This window comes from Schistocerca cancellata, chromosome 4 (assembly GCF_023864275.1).
Source record: "Schistocerca cancellata isolate TAMUIC-IGC-003103 chromosome 4, iqSchCanc2.1, whole genome shotgun sequence".
In the NCBI taxonomy this organism is placed as follows: Eukaryota; Metazoa; Arthropoda; class Insecta; order Orthoptera; family Acrididae; genus Schistocerca; species Schistocerca cancellata.
In genome coordinates this window covers 813,480,326-813,503,944 of record NC_064629.1, presented here as the reverse complement: position 1 = coordinate 813,503,944, position 23,619 = coordinate 813,480,326, and the positions used below count along the sequence as shown (strand labels likewise).

Sequence of the window (23,619 nt, the reverse complement as noted above, 5' to 3'; positions counted from 1 at the left end):
CCCAAATGCACCAATTTTGCTCATTGACGAACCCATTCATATGAAATGGCCGACAACAAAAAGGCGCGTGCGCATGCGCATACTAATTGCCATCATGGCCCGCAGCCAACCGTGCAGTTTGAACGTTCTGACGCAAACCGTTCAGAAATCATGACGATTATATTTCGTATGGTTCAATAATTGTGACCCTGTAAATGCATCTAGGATACTCAGCTTATTCATAGATGTGGCTCGCGTCCCCGTCAGAGCATATGGGAAAAGACCTAACTCAGCCCCAACAACGAGCGGAGCGGATCTCGTCGGGAGCTCCTCAAGGTTCCGTAATTGCTTTCCTTCCACGTGATATCAGCGGTGTACTGGACCGGCTGCGGTTATTACCGTGGGGAACATTAGCGCAGTTGTCCTCGGCGCGTGGCTGTGACGGCGGCGTAAACTGCTGGCGGCAGATAAGGTGTGCAGGACAGAGCAGCGGCAGTCGGCGTCAAGCAGGAGTATGTGGCCGCTAGTGCTATCGCTGGCGCTCGCGCAGGTACCGCCGTTGGGTGCAGACGCTGCGGACCCGCTGCTTTGCGCCACCACCGTGAGTACACAACTTACACAACGCTAAGCATGTCGCTGTATTAAAGCTACTAATTTCAGTCAAACAACAGACGATCTACTTCTACATCTACAGGGTGTTACAAAAAGGTACTGCCAAACTTTCAGGAAACATTCCTCACACACAACGAAAGAAATATGTTATGTGGACATGTTTCCGGAAACGCTTACTTTCCATGTTAGAGCTCATTTTATTACTTCTCTTCAAATCACATTAATCGTGGAATGGAAACACACAGCAACAGAACGTACCAGCGTGACTTCAAACACTTTGTTACAGGAAATGTTCAAAATGTCCTCCGTTAGCGAGGATACATGCATCCACCCTCCGTCGGATGGAATCCTGATGCGCTGATGCAGCCCTGGAGAATGGCGTATTGTATCACAGCCGTCCACAATACGAGCACAAAGAGTCTCTACATTTGGTACCGGGGTTGCGTAGACAAGAGCTTTCAAATGCCCCCATAAATGAAAGTCTAGAGGGTTGAGGTCAGGAGAGCGTGGAGACCATGGAATTGGTCCGCCTCTACCAATTCATCGGTCGCCGAATCTGTTGTTGAGAAGCGTACGAACACTTCGACTGAAATGTGCAGGAGCTCCATCGTGCATGGACCACATATTGTGTCGTACTTGTAAAGGCACATGTTCTAGCAGCACAGGTAGAGTATCCCGTATGAAATCATGATAACGTGCTCCATTGAGGGTAGGTGGAAGAACATGGGGCCCAATCGAGACATCACCAACAATGCCTGCCCAAACGTTCACAGAAAATCTGTGTTGATGACGTGATTGCACAATTGCGTGCTGATTCTCGTCAGCCAACACATGTTGATTGTGAAAATTTACAATTTGATCACGTTGGAATGAAGCCTCATCCGTAAAGAGAAGATTTGCACTGAAATGAGAATTGACACATTGTTGGATGAACCATTCGCAGAAGTGTACCCGTGGAGGCCAATCAGCTGCTGATAGTGCCTGCACACGCTGTACATGGTACGGAAACAACTGGTTCTCCCGTACCACTCTCCATACAGTGACGTGGTCAACGTTACCTTGTACAGCAGCAACTTCTCTGACGCTGACATTAGGGTTATCGTCAACCGCACGAAGAATTGCCTCGTCCATTGCAGGTGTCCTCGTTGTTCTAGGTCTTCCCCAGTCGCGAGTCATATGCTGGAATGTTCCGTGCTCCCTAAGACGCCGATCAATTGCTTCGAAAGCCTTCCTGTCGGGACACCTTCGTTCTGGAAATCTGTCTCGATACAAACGTACCGCGCCACTGCTATTGCCCCGTGCTAATCCGTACATCAAATGGGCATCTGCCAACTCCGCATTTGTAAACATTGCACTGACTGCAAAACCACGTTCGTGATGAACACTAAGCTGTTGATGCTACATACTGATGTGCTTGATGCTAGTACTGTAGAGCAATGAGTCGCATGTCAACACAAGCACCGAAGTCAACATTACCTTCCTTCAATTGGGCCAACTGGCGGTGAATCGAGGAAGTACAGTACATACTGACGAAACTAAAATGAGTTCTAACATGGAAATTAAGCGTTTCCGGACACTTGTCCACATAACATCTTTTTTTTATTTGTGTGTGAGGAATGTTTCCTGAAAGTTTGGCTGTACCTTTTTGTAACACCCTGTATATCTATACCCAACAAGCTGCCTTATGGAGTGTGGCGGTGTATCCCGTACAGCTGTCACTTCTCTAATTTTACTTTTACGGTATTTTCACGAGATAAGCGTATGAGGCGCAATACGAGGATGTTCTGAAAACTAACGCCACCGGTTTTTTTTATGTGAAAACTCTTAATGCTATTTAAATAAACCAAACTTCATTAATATTCCTTGAGACAGAGAAGTTGCCGTCCATGCATCAGCACGGCTTTAGAAAACATCGCTCCTGCGAAACGCAACTCGCCCTTTTTCACATGATATCTAGCGAACCATGGATGAAGGGCATCTACATCTACATTTACATCTACAACTACATCTACATCTACATGATTACTCTGCATTTCACATTTAAGTGCTTGGCAGAGGGTTCCTCGAACCACAATCATACTATCTCCCTACCATTCCCCTCCCGAACAGCGCGCGGGAAAAACGAACACCTAAACCTTTCTGTTCAAGCTTTGATTTCTCTTATTTTATTTTGATGATCATTCCTACCAATGTAGGTTGGGCTCAACAAAATATTTTCGCATTCGGAAGAGAAAGTTGGTGACTGAAATTTCGTAAATAGATCTCGCCGCGACGAAAAACGTCTTTGCTTTAATGACTTCCATCCCAACTCGCGTATCATATCTGCACACTCTCTCCCCTATTACGTGATAATACAAAACGAGCTGCCCTTTTTTGCACCCTTTCGATGTCCTCCGTCAATCCCACCTGGTAAGCATCCCACACCGCGCAGCAATATTCTAACAGAGGACGAACGAGTGTAGTGTGAGCTGTCTCTTTAGTGGACTTGTTGCATCTTCTAAGTGTCCTGCCAATGAAACGCAACCTTCGGCTCGCCTTCCCCACGATATTATCTATGTGGTCTTTCCAACCGAAGTTGTTCGTAATTTTTACACCCAGGTACTTAGTTGAATTGACAGCCTTGAGAATTATACTATTTATCGAGTAATCGAATTCCAACGGATTTCTTTTGGAACTCATGTGGATCACCTCACACTTTTCGTTATTTAGCGTCAACTGCCACCTGCCATACCATACGGCAATCTTTTCTAAATCGCTTTGCAACTGATACTGGTCTTCGGATGACCTTACTATACGGTAAATTACAGCATCATCTGCGAACAACCTAAGAGAACTTCTCAGATTGTCACCTAGGTCATTTATATAGATCAGGAACAGCAGAGGTGCCAGGACGCTTCCCTGGGGAACACCTGATATCACTTCAGTTTTACTCGATGATTTGCCGTCTATTACTACGAACTGCGACCTTCCTGACAGGAAATCAAGAATCCAGTCGCACAACTGAGACGACACCCCGTAGGCCCGCAGTTTGATTAGAAGTCGCTTGTGAAGAACGGTGTCAAAAGCTTTCCGAAAATCTAGAAATACGGAATCAACTTGAGATCCCCTGTCGATAGCGGCCATTACTTCGTGCGAATAAAGAGCTAGCTGCGTTGCACAAGAACGATGTTTTCTGAAACCATGCTGATTACGTATCAATAGATCGTTCCCTTCGAGGTGATTCATAATGTTTGAATACAGTTTATGCTCCAGAACCCAACTGCAAACCGACGTCAATGATATAGGTCTGTAGTTCGATGGATTACTCCTACTACCCTTCTTAAACACTGGTGCGAGCTGCGCAGGCACAGATCTATCGGTGAGCGAGCGGTTGTATAAGATTGCTAAGTAGGGAGCTATTGTATCAGTGTAATCTGAAAGGAACCTAATCCGTATACAATCTGGACCTGGAGACTTGCCCGTATCAAGCGATTTGAGTTGCTTCGCAACCCCTAAGATATCTACTTCTAAGAAACTCATGCTAGCAGCTGTTCGTGTTTCAAATTCTAGAATATTCCATTCGTAACAGTGCCATCGGCACTGCGCAGCGAAGGTATGGCATCAGACGGATGCCATATTCTTTGACTTCCGGAAAGCGTTTGACTCGGTGCCCCACTGCAGACTCCTAACTAAGGTACGAGCATGTGGGATTGGTTCCCAAGTATTTGAGTGGCTCGAAGATTTCTTAAGTAATAGAACCCAGTACGTTGTCCTCGATGGTAGGTGTTCATCGGAGGTGAGGGTACCATCTGGAGTGCCCCAGGGAAGTGTGGTAGGTCCGCTGTTATTTTCTGTCTGCGTAAATGATCTTTTGGATAGGGTGGATAGCAATGTGCGGCTGTTTGCTGATAATGCTGAGGTGTACGGGAAGGTGTCGTCGTTGAGTGAATGTAGGAGGATACAAGATGTGGACAGGATTTGTGATTGGTGTAAAAAATGGCAGCTAACTCTAAATATAGATAAATGTAAATAAACGCAGATCAATAGGAAAAAGAATCCCGTAATGTTTGAATACTCCATTAGTAGTGTAGCGCTTGACACAGTCACGTCGATTAAAATTTTTGGGCGTAACATTGCAGAGCGACATGAAGTGGGACAAGCATGTAATGGCAGTTGTGGGGAAGGCGGATAGTCGTCTTCGGTTCATTGGTAGAATTTTGGGAAGATGTGGTTCATCTGTAAAGGGGACCGCTTATAAAACACTAATACGACCTATTCTTGAGTACTGCTCGTGCGTTTGGGATTCCTATCAGGTCGGATTGAGGGAGGACGTAGAAGAAATTCAGAGGCGGGCTGCTGGATTTGTTACTGATAGGTTTGATCATCACGCGAGTGTTACGGAAATGCTTCAGGAACTCGGGTGGGAGTCTCTGGAGGAAGGGAGCCGTTCTTTTCGTGAATCGCTACTGAGGAAATTTAGAGAGCCAGCATTTGAGGCTGACCGCAGCACAATTTTGCTGCCGCCAACTTACATTTCGCGGAAAGACCACAAAGATAAGATAAGAGAGATTAGGGCTCGTACAGAGGCATATAGGCAGTCATTTTTCTCTCGTTCTGTTTGGGAGTGGAACAGGGAGAGAGGGTGCTAGTTGTGGTACGAGGTGCCCTCCGTCACGCACCGTATGGTGGATTGCGGAGTATGTATGTATATGTAGATGTAGATGTATTCTACATCTTCATTCTTCATGTCTACATGTTTATTTCTCAACATACCCACCATGACGACGAACACATTTCTCGCAACGCAAAACCAGTTTGTTGATACTGTCACTGTAGAATGTTTGACTTTGTTGACGGAGCCACATCCTCACCTCAGCTTGCACCACTTCATCACTATCAAAGTGAAGTCCTCGAAGATGTCCTTTAAATTTTGGAAACAGATGGCAATGGGATGGAGCCAAGCCGGTACTCTATGGAGTGTGATCTATGACAGTCAACCCAAGGCATCGGATTGTTGCAGACGTCGCAGCGCTCGTGTGAGGCCCGACATTATCATGCTGAATGAGAGGATGTTCCATCTACGGATTAACTCTACGAATTCGTGTTTTAATTTTTCTGAGGATCTCGCAGAACCGTGCACAACACCTTGAACATCCCAGAACACTGCGAGCATAGCTTTGCATGCTGATAGTGTGGTCTTGAACTTTTTTGACGTTTGGGGATTTCAATTGGAGGCATGTTTTCCGCAGTTAGAAATTCATTACACCACACTGTTTCTCAAGCACCGGCATAAGCCAGAGAAACAATTAATATCATGTAGGGCCCCCGCGAGCTCGCAGAAGTGCCACAACACTACGTGGCATGGAGTCGACCAAATGAAGTAGTACTGTAGGGAATGGACACCATGAATCCTGCAGGGCTGTCCATGAACAAGCAAGAGTACGAGGAGGTAGAGATCTCTTCTGGACAGCTCGTTGCAAGGCATCCCAGATACGCTCAATAATGATCATGTGTGGGGAGTTTGGTGGCCAGTGGAAGTGTTTAAAATCATAAGAGTGTTCCTGGAGCCACTCTGTAGCAATTATGGACGTGTGACGCGACGCGTTTTTCTGCTGGAATTGCCCAAATCCGTCGGAATGCACAATGGACATGAATGGATGCAGGTTATTAGAAAGGAAGCTTAAGTACGTGTCAGAGTCGTATCTAGACGTATCAGGCGTCCCATATCACTCCATCTGCACACGCCCCACACCATAACAGAGCCTCCACCAGCTTCAACAGTCCCCTGCTGATATACAGGTTCCATGGATTCATTAGGTTATCTCCATACCCATACACGTCCATCCGCTCGATACACTTTGAAATGAGACTCGTTCGACCAGACAACATGTTTCCAAGCATCAACAGTTCAATGTCGGTGTTGACGGGCCCAGTCGAGGCGTAAAGCTTTGTGTCGTGCAGTCTTAGAACGCTGGGACTTGTTGATGGCCCAGCACTGGATTCTGCAGCAATTTGCTTTAGGGTTGCACTTCTTGCAGGATCTTTTCCGGCCGTAGCGATGTCGGAGACTTGATGTTTTATGGGATTATTTATATTTGCGGTACACTTGTGAAATGAGTGTACGGGAAAATCCCCACTTCATCTTTACCTCGGAGATGGTGTGTCCCATAGCTCGTGCGCCGACTATAACACCACGTTCAAACTCACTCAAATCTTGATAACCTGCCATTGTAGCAGCAGTATCCGATCTGACAAGTGCGCCAGACACTTGTTTTCTTATATAGGCTTTGCCGACCACAGCGCCGTATTCTGCCTGTTTACATATATCTGTATTCGAATACACATGCCTATACCAGTTTCTTTGACACTTCAGTGTAGTTACGTTACACACCGCCATGTTACATGCTACAGTTTGGAGCCCTCTAGCGGCAGAGGGTTACAACTTGCGTGAGTGAAGCGAGAAAGTCGACCGAGTAATATGCATGGCATGTAACACTTCAACCGATGTTGAGAATAGAGTAAAAAATTCGGAGGCATTACTTTTCAGCACGTCCTCGCTCGTATATCGGCTGACTCTTCTAATAAGGTACGCCCTCGGAATTTTAACAGTAGGGTACGCTGGTTACCATTGTGACGGGGTACGGTTGTGACAGAGCTGTTATTGACGAAACTGTCGGAGGAGGGTACGAGGACAAAAACACGCGGCTTGCCTGTCGGAACGTGTTTCACAGTACTACCCTGTCTCTCGCAGTTACCGACTACAAGGACCCATGCTGTATTTTGGAGACAAAAAAAAGTTTTTATAATCGGATTACTTCGTTTTTATTTCTACAGATAGAAAATTGAGTGTTTTTCTCACTATGTCTTACAAGAGGAGGCCACGACGCTGGAGTCACAGATTTACTTCAAACTTCGCTCACTTTTAGTAGGTCATTAAAACGACATAACGTGCAAGTATTACGGTACACTACTCTGGCAGTTCCGAGAAAATAGCAAGAGAAGTTTCAAGCATCAGTTATGTGCCTTAAGTATCTGTGCGTAAGTGCTGGACGTTAAGAGTTCATGGTAGTCAAGTGATTAGCGTTCGAGCGTCGTAAGACGAATATGAATGAGATGAAGGTTCGACTGTCAGTCAAACGTGTTTATTAACCTGTTTGATTTTTCCATCACGAGTTATATCATTTAATTTATGTGACATTTCAGAGATAATATAGTAAAAAATTTGCATGAAGTTTCAGTTTATGTTTTCCAAGTCTGCATGACAAATATCATCCTACAACGTGTGTTTTCGGGAGCACATGCGACGAATAATTGTACATGTGGTCTGGCACATAGTGACTTACTATATTACAAGTTGTGATAACGTCATTCGCATCATTAGTTATCGATATTTGACTTGGGCTTTCCAAGCCTGTCTCTCGTCCTCGAAAATTTATTTACAAATAATAAATAGTCAAATAGCATATGAAATTCACTACAAATTCATAAATATACGACTGTTTTTTTTCATTATATTACCTCTCAATGTCATATAAATTAAACAATGTAACAGGCGATGAAAAATGATTGTGGGTGGAATTCGAACAGTCGCATTCTGCACGACCCAATTGCAAAGTGCGAACGCTAAGCTTTTTTTTCCCCTGATTGCCTTTCATGGCCAAGTGCTCTACCGACTTTTTTAAAATATAAGATAATCTACAGGTATCACAAGAAAAAACTTAATTCATGTCTAACAAACATAAGGAAATCAAAGAATTGCACATAATTATTGGGTGTATCTAAAAGGTCAAACACTTGAAATATTTGGGAGAAACAATAACGGATACTGGCATAGAAAAAGAAGCGGTCAAACTTCGAGCAGCTAAACTTAGGAGGGCACACATTATAACACAGAAGCTGTACAACAAAAAATGCCAACACGAAATGCAAAGTTATCACACTACAATACCGTGACGAGATCAGAAGTTCAGTATGCAGCAGAAACACACTTCCTCAAGAACAAAGAACTAATAGATGAGCTGTATAAGAAGGAAAGAGTAATTTTGAGGAAGATTTTGGTGGACACAAAAAAGTGATGAAAAATGGGTAAAAATGAGGAATGAGGAGATCTACCAATTTATTAAACCAGTCACAACGGATATGAGAAAGAGGAGGCTGATGTTCTTTGGTCATCTGGTGAGAACATGGCAGATTAACGAAGAAAATCTTCAATATAATTCAACAGAGGAAAACACCCAACTCTTGGTTGCAAGGAATAAAGAAACACCCTGGTGAACTTGGACTTACAGAAATAGACGCAGAGAACAGGGACAAGTACAGAAAGGCAATTACTGAAATCGAGTTTTTTCAGGAGGCTCGAAAACCGAAGACCAACAGGAAACTAACAGCTGAACATCTGACAAAAATGGCAGCAGGCAGAAGAGCGGCCCGAGAGAAGAGAAAGAAACAAGTGAACATGAAATAGAATTTGTAACGTGGCCTTTAGTTGGCCAATTCGTATAAATAAATAAGATAACCTTCGCTACATGGAAACAATTGCAGCCTAGTGACGGCTTCACGCTTATCTTCTCGAAGGATTGGATTCCACTGAGTCCACAGTCATGTCTTGATTGTCCCGTGCATCGTTTTCCAGATTTAGTTTACTATTTCGGCTTCTCGTAACTTGGAGCGCGCCACTCGCCCGACAGTTAACACTTAAAAGTTGCATCGTCGTTGCTCCAGACAATGACGGAGGTAGTCTCCTGTCTTTTCTTTTGTGAGAATATAACTCAAACAGGAATAGTGGTTTCGAGCATGCCTGTTGCCTAAGAGCTAAATGTGCCTTTATTTTTCTCCAAAACACAAAACATTATTCTAAAGGCGCTAAGCGTGCGACGAGCACTCATAAATAAACAAACAAACTTTCTGAAATTTTAAACATAGCCGTTATGTGAATATAAAGAACCTTGAGGATACATATCTTCCATTGGGAATAAGAATGCTTTCGTTGAATCAAATTCCTTCTGCAGTGCGAGAAGGCAGTAAGACACGACTACATACACTAATGGCCATTAAAATTGCTACACCACGAAGATGACGTGCTACAGACGAGAAATTTAACCATCAGGAAGAAGATGCTGTGATATGCAAATGATTAGCTTTTCAGAGCATTCACACAAGGTTGGCGCCGGTGACGACGCCTACAACGTGCTGACGTGAGGAAAGTTTCCAACCGATTTCTCATACAAAAACAGCAGTTGACCGGCGTTGCCTGGTGAGACGTTGTTGTGATGCCTCGTGTAAGGAGGAGGAATGCGTACCATCACGTTTCCGACTTTGATAAAGGTCGGATCGTAGCCTATCGCGATTGCGGTTTATCGTATCGCGACATTGCTGCTCGCGTTGGTCGAGATCCAATGACGTAGTAGAAAATGGACTCGGTGGGTTCAGGAGGGTGATACGGAACGCCGTGCTGGATCCCAACGGCCTCGTATCACTAGCAGTGGAGATGACAGGCATCTTATCCACATGGCTGTAACGGATCGTGCAGCCACGTCTCGATCCCTGAATCAACAGATGGGGACGTTTGCAAGACAACAACCATCTGCACGAGCAGTTCGACGACGTTTTCAGCAGCATGGACTATCAGCTCGGTGACAATGGCTGCGGTTACCCTTGACGCTGCATCACAGGCAGGAGCGCCTGCGATGGTGTACTCGACGACGAACCTGGGTGCACGAATGGCAAAACGTCATTTTTTCGGATGAATCCAGGTTCTGTTTACAGCATCATGATGGTCGCATCCGTGTTTGACGACATCGCGGTGAACGCACATTGGAAGTGTGTATTCGTCATCGCCATACTGGCGTATCACCCGGCGTGATGGTAAGAGGTGCCATTGGTTACACGTCTCTGTCAGCTCTTGTTCGCATTGACGGCATTTTGAACAGTGGACGTTACATTTCAGATGTGTTACGACCCGTGGCGCTACCCTTCATTCGATCCCTACGAAACCCTACATTTCAGCAGGATAATGCACGACCGCATGTTGGAGGTCCTCTACGGGCCTTTCTGGACACAGAAAATGTTCGACTGCTGCCCTGGCCAGCACATTCTCCAGATCTCTCACCAATTGTAAACGTCTGGTCAATGGTGGCCGAGCAACTGGCTCGTCACAATACGCCAGTCTCTGCTCTTGATATTCAAAATATCCACGGCTGTATTGTACACTGTACACACCACTCTTGATGATTACGGCCAGAGGTGGTTGTTCTGGGTACTGATTTCTCAGGATCTATGCACCCAAATTGTGTGAAAATGCAATCACATGTCAGTTATAGTATAATATACTTGTCCAATCAATACCCGTTTATCATCTGCATTTCTTCCTGGTGTAGCAATTTTAATGGCCAGTAGTGTACGTAGACGGCGCTCTTTGCTTTGTCACGCTGTATTCAAAACTGCCGGCAAAATAGCCACCGATCTGTGTCTTCCATTTTCTTTGCTGGGAAATTTTCGCCTGCTCTTGCAACAGGTCGTATTGAAATTCGACTAGAGATTTGCTCTTCATTGCCAAGCAGAGCTCTACGACCTTACCCATGAGCCAATAGGTTGAAAGTCGTTTCTGATTTGGATAAGTCCATCTTGTGGGAGCGAGCAGTTCTTCCAGAGCTATATTGTCATCAGTCGTGCGGTTCATTACAGCCAGTTTGTGTCCTGTCCATAGCCATACCTCTTTGGCGGCGCCGCAAGTAAAACGGTGAACGTCAGTATCAGTGTTCTGACAGTCCAAGCATTGGTCGGTATTTGACAATCCGAGCTTAAAGAGACGCTCATTTGTGCTTATGGTATTGTATAAAGCGCAATACATGTGACGGTAAGGTTGTAACATGAATGTTTTGCCAAACTCGACTGCAAATGATTGTGGGGAATTTCTTCGTTAATTTGCTTATACGCTTATCTTCCGTAAGTACTTTGTAAACTTCCTTGCTTGTGTACTTCCTTACCCTTTGTCGGATGTAACTGTTCTCAATAATATATGTTTTAATATGCGACAACCTATGATTTATACGGGCCACCATAACTGGCATCCTGTTGTCTGGAGGAGACACTGCGTTCACAACGTAAGCTGTGAGATTTCCAGCCGCGCGGGATTAGCCGAGCGGTCTCAGGCGCTGCAGTCATGGGCTGTGCGGCTGGTCTCGGCGGAGGTTCGAGTCCTCCTTCGGGCATGGGTGTGTATGTTTGTTCTTAGGATAATTTAGGTTAAGTAGTGTTTAAGCTTAGGGACTGATGACCTTAGCAGTTACGTCCCATAAGATTTCACACACATTTGAACATTTTTTTGAGATTTCCATCACCTGCTGCTAGGGCCTTTGCCGCCCTAGATATCAACGGAGCTCTTCATTTATCTCTAACGTTGGTGAGACCTAAACCACGTCATGGTTTGATAATCTACCCTAAGGATTCGCCCTCTCCATATGAACCACGCTAGAGCAGATTCAATTCGTTTCCCTATTGTTGAAGGCAAAGGGAAAATGCTTGCGATGTACATCTTAGGAAGTATAGCGAGATTTATCAGCGTGATGTTTTGTATCATATCTAGAGGACGGGTGGAATTCTTTCGTAATATCGCTCCGAGGCTGTTGAGCTTCATTTTTCAATTCTAGGCCGCTGTCTTGACAGGACATTTGCTAAACGGTATTCCCAGAAGTTAGATGGTATCCACTTCTTCAACTGGTCCTGTTTCAACGAATCCTATCCCTCTGTTTAACTGTAAAATGCTAGATTTACTTACATTAATTTTAGCTCCAGAACACGAACTATATGTCTGAATCACGTCCTGTATCTTTATACAGGGCTATTACAAATGATTGAAGCGATTTCATAAATTCACTGTAGCCCCATTCATTGACATATGGTCACGACACAATACAGATACGTAGAAAAACTCATAAAGTTTTGTTCGGCTGAAGCTGCACTTCAGGTTTCTGCCGCCAGAGCGATCGAGAGCGCAGTGAGACAAAATGGCGACAGGAGCCGAGAAAGCGGACGTCGTTCTTGAAATGCACTCACATCGGTCAGTCATAACAGTGCAACGACACTTCAGGACGAAGTTCAACAAAGATCCACCAACTGCTAACTCCATTCGGCGATGGTATGCGCAGTTTAAAGCTTTTGGATGCCTCTGTAAGGGGAAATCAACGGGTCGGCCTGCAGTGAGCGAAGAAACGGTTGAACGCGTGCGGGCAAGTTTCACGTGTAGCCCGCGGAAGTCGGCGAATAAAGCAAGCAGGGAGCTAAACGTACCACAGCCCACGGTTTGGAAAATCTTACGGAAAAGGCTAAAGCAGAATGCCAGTTCGGCATTTCTTAAACAGGAGATTGGAAAACCGATGGATCGGTCGTGGTGGAGATCATGATTAGCAATTCATGTCATGGCCTCCACGCTCTCCCGACTTAACCCCATGCGATTTCTTTCTGTGGGGTTATGTGAAAGATTCAGTGTTTAAACCTCCTCTACCAAGAAACGTGCCAGAACTGCGAACTCGCATCAACGATGCTTTCGAACTCATTGATGGGGACATGCTGCGCCGAGTGTGGGAGGAACTTGATTATCGGCTTGATGTCTGCTGAATCACTAAAGGGGCACATATCGAACATTTGTGAATGCCTATAAAAACTTTTTGAGTTTTTGTATGTGTGTGCAAAGCATTGTGAAAATATCTCAAATAATAAAGTTATTGTAGAGCTGTGAAATCGCTTCAATCTTTTGTAATAACCCTGTAACATCGGTCGGATCAGTCAGATACACGGACAAGTCATCAGCGTAACATCTGCAGGCATATTTGCTGCCTCCACTCTCAGTACCAGAGAGCTTGACAAGTAATGTTCGTAGAAGAGGCTCGACTGATAACGAGAACAGCAGCATCGAGAGGGGGCAGCCTTCTCATATCGACGCTAGGCTGGGAATTCTCGCAGTGCATTGTCCATTGACAAGAATTCTTGAAGTTGCATGAGTGTATAATATCCTAATGATATCGACGAAAGAAGGCTTCATTCCGATTTTCGACATGACACGTAGCAGGTAGTTGTGACGGACCCTGTCAAACGCTTTGTCCATGTCTGACGACATGATGGCCACTCTGCAGTTGGACGCGGAGGTGACAGCCGCTACATCCCGTTATTCTTCCAGCGCTTGCTGTATTGGCCTTCTTGGGACGGCACACTACTGATATTGACCGATGAGGTCACCAGCAATGGTGTTCAATCGACGAAGCAATACCCTAGCAACTATCTTGTAGTCAGCATTTAGGAGCGATATAGGACGCATGGTTTTCAGATCATTAGTACACCCACTTTTAGGTACCAACACTATAAGCCCTTCTAAAAACTAAGAGGGAATAGTGGCAGACGTACGTATTTCGTCGAGCGCTCCAGTCACCGTACTACCGATTAAATTCCAGTGTTGTAGGTAAAACTCTACTGGTAACACAACGGGTTCAGGAGATCTGTTCCTCGGGCTTCCTTTCAACGCCGCGTACATTTCTTCTGTAGTGATAGGAGCTTCCAGTTCTGATTTTTCTGCATCCGTCGCAGTCGGGTCAACGCAGTTTAAAAAGGCCTCACAATTGCCGTTGTCGACAATGTCGCATACAGCATACAGCCTCGTGAAACAATCATGAGCAAACTTTTTGATGTCCTGTTGGTGGACAAGTTGGATTCCATCATCATTTCGGAGAGAACTTAAATGCAGCCGGCGACCTCTTTTGAATACGGCCAGAAGGTGGAAAAGCGCAGTTTTTTCATTCTCAATGCCGCTGTTGTCTCTCGATCTTATTTTAACTCCCTCTATTTGCTGTCGTTTCAGAGCGGTTATTTTGGCCTTGATCCGTTTTATTCTCATGGTGTGACGTGATACATTGGCGGTATCTGCGTATAGTTCCCTTAGGCACTGGAAGTAGAATTCCACTGTGTGTCTTTCCCACTGTTTCTTTTCAAAAGCGCAGCGTTTGAGTAAAGTTCGTATTTTAGGTTTTGCATGTGTTACCCACCATTCCATTTTAGTTCTTTAGCACCGTTTATTCCTTAAGCACATTTCCCAACCTCACGTTAACTCCTGCACAAGTCCAGTGTCCATCAGATGTGAGATATTGAATTTCCAAAGACCTCTACCCCGAAATGTCCTTTGCCTGGGCATGATAATCGTTGCCACAACTGCCAAATGATCATAAAAACTGACTGGATAAGTTTCGACGCTGTGAACACTATTTTTTAGGTGAAAAGACGCGTAGATGCGGTCTATCCTACTCATATATTGGCTAGTAATATAAGTGAGCCCTGGGTTCGCTCTTGGCTGGCTGTGCCAGGTGTCTATGAGGTGCAGTCCTTTCACTAAATCTCCCAGTTAGAGGCATACGTTAGGATTGGGCGTTTGGTCGGCGGCGGAAAGCACACAGTTAAAGTCACCAGCAAGGATGATGTTCTCGTCCATGGGACTGCTGAACTCAACTGTACTTTCCTTATAGAAGGTAGAGCCACCAGTCTGGCTTGCAAACCGGACAGAGCAGGAATATTAATAAGCCGAGCTGTGTCTTTCGACAGAAATTCCTCTTCCACTTACTAACTTTTTAACACTTCTGGGTATAATCCCTTCCTTGAATAACGTGGTAGTGCCACTTTCAGGTCCCCTATTGAGGATAGCATTAGTACTGGGGCAAGGCCCATACCACCCCACATTCCATTGTTGCCAGATGTATCCAAGATGGTGGCTATGACATCATCCAAGATAGCAGTGTGTAGACTTGGCAACAGTGCATGATGTCGTACAAAATGGCGGCCATAGCCTCATGGCGGATTTTGGCGGGAAGATAGGTCAATTGGGCTATCTCCACTAACCTAATCCATCTAAAAGACTCTGCAAAAATGATTGCTAATCGTCAGCTGTCAAAATCATGCACCAGTCTTTATTTAAACAATTTGAGGCACTACTGCCATCCAGTGTGTTCGCCACAAGGTCCAGAGTCCAACTGACCTAGTACACCGTACCACTACCAGAGGGCACTGTTGTCCATGCCACGACATAATCCAAGATGACGGCCATGACGTCAGCTGATGACGCAAGTATCGTTATCCAAGATGGTGGATTTTGGCGGGAAACAGTGTGTTCACCACGAGGTCTGGACCTAGTACACAGTAATGCCACCAGAGGGTGCTATCGTCCATTCCATGATGTAACCCAAGACGGTGGAGGAAAATGGTGGGAAACAGTGTGGTTGCCATGAGGTATGGACCTAGTACGCAGTACTGCCACCAGAGGGTGCAGTCATCAGTTCCGTGATGTAACCCAAGATGGCTGTCTGGAGGGGAAAATGACTCAGCCTGCACTGGGCTGTTGGAGAGAGGAAGGAGTGTACTTTATTTATTTTGGAACAGTTTATTTAGGGATGGATTAGAGATAGTACATGTATCACATTGATACAAAACACACGCTCTGACATGCTTGGGGTCATGCCACACAACCCACAGACCTGTAAACTACTAAATAACACTCTGCAGACACGCAAACAACTCCTAAATTACCGAAATAATTTCAGTACAGACATGCAAACTCCTCCTAAATAATGCAGTACACAGATGTCCAGACACGAAATCAACTCTTAAACTGTCCAAATAACACATAGCACAGCCTACAGATCTGTGCTCAAAAACATGCAACAGACATGCAAGCAATGTATGCAGGCACTGCCCACCACCCCCTGTCCACTAAACCGCACAGGAGGCTAGTGGCAGACCCCATGAAGTGACACGGCCATCAACTGCCAGGCCACGCACAGCTGACCCAAGCATGAGGTGGCGTTATCCCTTTGATACTTGAAACCTGAGAAATTCTTCACGAAATACGTGATCACCTAGGTGCCATTGCTGACGCGACCAGTCAGGAGTGAAGACCTATTTGCAAAGCTCAGACGTTTGAAGAGCATGCGTACATCGATGCCGCTGCCACGAGCCATCGACGGATGCAAGCCAGCATGAGCCATCACTCTCACGCCACTGCAGGTGAAAGTTGGGTGTATTTTTGGGTATACAGTTAGAGGTCCACGAGTGTTATACATATTTATACTGATGTCACAGAACTCCAAGGCATGTTCACGCTGGTCCCATGTGTGAGATGCCTCTGGGCAGTATGTGTGTTTACCATTGCTGATGTGATTATGCATAGCTGTGGTACGTTCGAGCACCGAGAGAGATGTTCCAATGCTTCCCACAATAGCACAGGGTGCATTGTACCTAGCAATCCTAACTGAACAGCCCGCTCGTTACTGTATTTAACCGACAAACTGCTGGTATCGGAGCTCCGGTCGCCATTGTTTTCTACAGACGAGAGTTTCTGCGGTAAAATTATTTTGCAAAGATCGCACTGACAGTTAAACCCTGCAAAATTTGTCTACAGATCATCAAATACATACAAGATTCACAAGAATATTGGAAGCCAGGACCTTATTTACCAGTGTAACTACAATTAAATATTACGATTGCTACTACAGTCTGACACCGATCGATGTACAGGTAATGTCTCCTCTTGACAGCTGTGGTTCTGGAACTAATCTCAGTATCTATAGTGAACTCTCGGAAATTGCACAGTGTCCCAGAAATACTTAATGTCTGCTTTTGTAGGAGTTTTCGTGGTGTCTTGTGTTGTATGCACGGAAATTCTTTCCCTAACAGAACCTGTTTATGAAAATAGCGCAGACTAATGTCGAATGCATGCTTCCTTGCGGTCCTAACGTGCCAGCCCATCCATCACATGTTACCCTTCCTGTTTTCAACATACACAAACGTTCTCGCCGTTATGTAGAGACACCTATATCGCAGGACAAAGGATGTCTTGTGAATGAATAGAGCATTATGATCGTATTTTGTACAGATCACCATATTGCACCAACAACTAAACCTTGCAAAGTGCCCTACATAACGTCAAATACAGAAAGACTCCTACTCAATTACACTGCTCTCCCACCGTGGACAGGAGCTTGAATATTAGAACGTGAAACCAATCTCTGACCCAGCAATGTATAACTGCGTACCATCTCGATGCAGTAAACATACAATTCATGTCCTACGGCATACAAAAATCGCCCCTTAACCTCATTCATACATATACCCCGAAGACAGACAGCACTGTAGATATACTCGCAGCACTAGATATACTGAAAACACAGCAGGTTATGTCATGATTGCATGGATGGAACTGACACAAAACCGATAGAATTCCGAAAACTGATGGGCGGGTAGGTATAAATTGACCAAATATACGCCGAAATGTGGGGAAATTGCGGAAGTACTTGCGCGTCTTTTGCTTGGCGCAGAACAATTTGTACATGGGAACAAGCATGCGAGAGCAAGAGGTATCCAAGAAAACATCGACATGGAGCGAAGGGAACCAGGGAAACAGTCACTTTTTTCCATTGAGGCAACATTCTATTGCATGTCTATTGAGGTAACAGTGATACACGCGAATTGACTACTATATTTGACGCTTTTCGGGAAGACAGAGAACCAACTGCCTCTAAACTCACTTGCATCTGCGTTAAAGGACGACATAGAGTGGATGGATTGGTCGGTTGAGATGGGGTTGTAACGAGGTGCGATTTAATGTTAGACTGATGATGTTTTCTACAGAGAGAGAGGGAGGAAGTTGCTGCTGGTCATTTCACCATTTTTTTCCTGATGTTGCATCAGGATGCATCAGATGTGTGACATAGCCTGCGGTGGTATATTGATGGGTCGGAATTCAGTTTCACGTTCTAATATTCAGGCTCCTGTCCTCGGTGGGAGCGCAGTGTAATTGAGTAGGTGTCTTTCTGTATTTGGCGATATGTAGGGCACTTTGCAAGGTTTAGTTGCCGGTGCAATATGGTGATCTGTACAAAATAAAATAATAATACTCTGTTCATTCACAAGACATCCTTTGTCCTGGGAAATGGAGACTCTACATAGCGGTGAGAACGTTTGTGTATGTCGAAAACAGGAAGGGTAACACGTGATGGACGGGCTGGCACGTTAGGACCGCAAGGAAGAATGCAATGAAGGTTATGCTGAGCTATTTTCGGAAGAAGGTTCTGTTAGGGCAAGAATTTTCGTGCATACAAGCAGAGACATCAAGAAAGCGAGCATTAATATGGTCTGAGGTTATTTCAAATGGTAGTTCGAAAACTCTAATAGTTCTGATTCCAGAATGTTTGAACTTTAAGTTGTTCCCATATAATTCTATTATTTGGTCACATATTTTCGGGATTCTTTAACTTATGATAGACGGTACTGCTAATGATCGATAGATGAACTCCAATTATATCCTCAGCTGTTAACTACTTCTTCCAGAAAGTCCTCTACTTCAAACGATTTAGGTCGTGCGTAATTATTGTCAAACATAAGCTTCAAAGTATCTTTCCTTATAGGCTCTGCCATTAGAAATCGAATCTGCTCTGCGCGGGTAAGTTACGAACGCTCTACGGCGTTACACTCGCTGACAACTCACGGCCTCTAGCAGCGGAGACGTAAACACGGCTCATTTCTACATGCCACGGCTGCCAGGGCCGACTTCACTTCACCACTACAACTGGCGCTTTCGCTCAGGTTCATCAGCTACATAACAGTCGCGTAAAACTTGTCTTTTCTCGGAATTGCCAGAATGATGCACCTTATTACTTGTAAATTATGTTGTTTTAATGGCCTACTAAAAGTGTACAAAGTTTGAAGTAAATCCGTATTCCCGACGTCGTGGCCGCCCCTTGTTAGAATTCAGACGTTAAGTAACGGTGGATACACTTGAATCAATTAGTTGATAATGATAGCCCTCAAAGTGTGGGGGTGGCTAAATCACATCTTGATGCAGAAATCTCCTCTTGTAACATCTGACACTGTAGATGCCTTGCCAGCCGGCCGCTGTGGCCGAGCGGTTTTAGGCGCTTCAGTCCGGAACCGCGCTGCTGCTACGGTCGTAGGTTCGAATCCTGCCTCGGGCATGGATGTTTGTGATGTTCTTAGGTTAGTTAGGTTTGAGTAGTTCTAAGTCTAGGGGACTGATGGCCTCAGATGTTAAGTCCCATAGTGCTTACAAGGGAATCTCCCCATCGCACCCCCCTCAGATTTAGTTATAAGTTGGCACAGTGGAGAGGCCTTGAAAAGCTGAACACAGATCAATCGAGAAAACAGGAAGAAGTTGTGAGGAACTATGAAAAAAATAAGCAAAATACACAAACTGAGTATTCCATGCGCAAGATGGGCAACATCAAGGACAATGTGAGCTCAGGAGTGCCGTGGTCCCGTGGTTAGCGTGAGCAGTTGCGGAATGACAGATCCTTGTTTCAAGTCTTCCCTGGAGTGAGAAGTTTAATTTTTTATGCCGTCACCAGTGTCGTATAGAATATATCAGACGTGTTTTCCTGTGGAGGAATCGCTTGACCTATGACCTTGCGATCAAATGTTTTCGGTTCCCATTGGAGAGGCACGTCCTTTCGTCCACTAATCGCACGGTTTTGCGGTGCAGTCGCAAAACACAGACACTAAACTTATTACAGTGAACAGAGACGTCAATGAACGAACGGACAGATCATAACTTTGCGAAAATAAAGAAAGTAAACTTTTCACTCGATGGAAGACTTGAATCAAGGACATCTCGTTCCGTAGCTACTCACGCTAGCCGCGGGACCACGGCGCTCCTGAGCTCAAGTTATCTTTGATGTTGCCTATCTTGCGCATGGACTACTCAGTTTGTATATTTTGCTTATTTTTTCCATAGTTCCACACAACTTCTTCCTGTTTTCTCGATTGATCTGTGTTCAGTTTTTCAAGGCCTATCCACTGTGCCAAGTTATAACTAAATCTGAGGGGAGTGCGATGGGGAGGTTCCCTTGTTAGAGCCATTTGAACCATTTAGATGCCTTACCATCTCCGTGACGCTTTCGAGCTTGCTACATGAACCTGTAACGAAAATCGCTGCTCTTTTTTGGATCTTCTTTATTTCCTCTATCAACCTCATCTGGCACGGAGGCCAGACTGACAAGCAATATTGAAGTACTGGTCGAACAAGAGTTTCGTAAGCTATCTTCTTTGCAGGTGGACTGATGACCATAGATGTTAAGTCCCATAGTGCTCAGAGCCATTTTTTGACCCGTGTTTGTGCCCATTGGGTCTGTTGACTCCCGAAGAAAAGGCTGTGCGAATTGAGCCAAGCAGTGAGGCGCTGTATCTCTTTGCTGTTGCAGAGGATGCGTTTCTAGAATCGGTTATCACCGGTGATGAGTCATGACTGCATCATTATGATTCTGGAGGAAATCCCCAGGTTCTCTAACACAAAAACTTCCTGAGGATTCATCACATAAATCCGTCTGGCATTTATCATACGTGCGAGTACTTTTTTGTGGTCGCTCCAATTTAAATCGCTTCGCACGCGTACACCTACATATTTCGTGGATGTGACTGCTTCCAGTCATTGTTCTGCAATTGTGTAATCATACAGTAGCGGGTCTTTCTACCTATTTATGCGCAATAATTTACGTTTGTTTATGTTGAGGTGAACTGCCGATCCCTGCACCAAGCGTCGGTCCTTTGAAGGTCTTCCTGCATTTCACTACAATTTTCTAGAGTCGCGACTTCTTTGTATACTACAGAATCATCCCCGAAAAACCTCATGGAATTTCCTACCTTATACACTGGATCATTTACATGTATAATTTGAAAAGTAATTATCTTGTAACAATCCTTTGAAGCATGCCCGACGTTGAATTTACGTCTGAAGACTTCTCTTCGTCCTCTGTTTTGTAGGGACTCTTCAGTCCAAGCACGCAATCTATTTGATATTCCTTCTTCCGGTATAAAGAAATGACATTAATTACATATGTTCAATCATGGTCATATTTATCTGGAGTAACGTTATACATTCACTGCATCAACGTTATAGAATTCAGGAAAATATCTAATTTATACATAAAAACTGCCTTACGTACGATAGCTGATCAGCAAAGACTGAGACTGATTTTCTCCTAAAGCTTCCGTGATAGTTTCATTTCTGTACCATGAATATTTGAAAAGAGTTGGTTTTTATTTATGATGTCCACAGGCAGTAGTACTCTCGTATCGATTGGTTGGTAGTAGACGCTCTTTGCATTTCGTATACCAGACAAAGAGAATGACGTGAGAGGAGCAGTATGGCGCAATAAAATTATGTGTTTGTTTAAACCATACAAAGGTTCAGCAAGTGTACGGTAAAGATGCACTTACCTCGGGCACAGGTGTTTAGGTGTTTCAGAGACTTCAGAGACAGCCGACTGTGTAAAGCAAGCGGGCCTGGAGTTTTGTCTTCTGCTGTGACTGAAATCAACATCAACACGGCTGTTGTGATTGTCCATGAGGGTTGGCGGATATCAATACGCTACCTCAGCAAAATGTTGATAATTTCATGTCTTTACGAGTATTCATGATCATCTCCATATGACCCGTGTTTTGTCCGCAGCTCGTGGTCGTCTGGTAGCGTTCTCGCTTCCCGCGCCGGGTTCCCGGGTTCGATTCCCGGCGGGATCAGGGATTTTCTCTGCCTCGTGATGACTGGGTGTTGTGTGTTGTCCTTAGGTTAGTTAGGTTTCAGTAGTTCTAAGTTCTAGGGGACTGATGACCATAGATGTTAAGTCCCATAGTGCTCAGAGCCATTTTTTGACCCGTGTTTGTGCCCATAGGGTCTGTTGACTCCCGAAGAAAAGGCTGTGCGAATTGAGCCAAGCAGTGAGGCGCTGTATCTCTTTGCTGTTGCAGAGGATGCGTTTCTGGAATCGGTTATCACCGGTGATGAGTCATGACTGCATCATTATGGTTCTGAAGGAAAACGAGCCTGCACAGTGTGGAAATCGCCAGGTTCTCTAACACAAAAAAGGCGAAAGTTAGTTGTTCCACTTGCAGGGGAAGTGATTGTAATCGCATTTTTTGACTGTCATGGAATGATTTACCAGAATGCAGTTTCCCGAGACACTACTGTTACACCAGCATACTGCACAAGGTATTGGCCAAACTGAGGAAGCACACTACAAGGAAACGACCAGAACTTTCTAGGATTGGGTGGTGACTTCATCATGAAAGTGAGTGGCCATACGTCGCAAATCAAGTCATGCAGTTTCTTGCCCATTTCAACATTACCTGTGTACAGCGTCGACCTTATAGCTCCGATCTTGCACCCTGTGACTTTTTTTATTCCAATCACTAAAAGAAAAGCTCTTAATTGTCGTATTGTTTCCTCCTTCTTGCTCTTTAACATATAAATTACAACCTAAACATAAATGAATGATTACGGGAAATTGTAACTACTAAATGATAAATGTTGTTTCTGCTTATACATTTATTGTAAATTAAAAACCCCTCTATATTACAAATGTTTATATTTCCTAACTAATATTACTAATCAATTGCCCAAATCTGCCCCTTTTTATGGCTACACGATCTAATATAAATAATGTGAGATGGCTAACATCATCTACGTACCAAACACTAGAAGACACTACCTTCAAAGATGATCTACAGTCGTGTGCAACCTCAGTGGAAATAAAACTTACGTGATCACAGCTATTTAGCCTTATAGCCCTAATAAGCCGAAGCAATTAGCAATATCACCGTATGTACTGCGTCCGGTGCGTCGGAGTGATGGTTCTCATACACGTCTGTGACGATGGAAGAACTAAGGCGGTCCTCTGACTAGTATAATCTAATAATGTCTTCTCCTCTCTGTGTTCTACAGACAAGAAACGCGAACTCCCAGCCACAAGGACGGAATTCAGATAACGGCTCTACGTGGATACAGGCAGAAGAAGTGCTCTCAATAACTGAAGCTGTGTACTCAACGACGACTCCCTACCTGGAGGTGAAGTCCAGAATGGTATAAGTTTGCAACAGTACAGTACGTAACCGTTCTAACTATAAAATCTCCTGAGAGCAAAGACAGCAAGTCTGTCTGTACCAACAAAAGTTGATACTGAGCGACCATCAGAAACGGGCGCTGTCCCAGCAAAGCTCGGCTCCCCTCCT

At 44.6% G+C, this 23,619-nt stretch overlaps 1 protein-coding gene across 1 annotated transcript in view; it reads left to right on the top strand.

Annotated features, from left to right (window-relative positions):
- The first annotated feature begins 459 nt into the window (after positions 1-459).
- Positions 460-23,619, top strand: part of LOC126183869 (lipase 1-like) — a 295,410-nt gene continuing 272,250 nt past the window's right edge. The window contains exon 1 of the mRNA XM_049926161.1: positions 460-580. Coding sequence (XP_049782118.1) covers positions 494-580 — 87 coding nt within the window. The 5' untranslated portion in view covers positions 460-493. The remainder of the gene's footprint in view (positions 581-23,619) is intronic.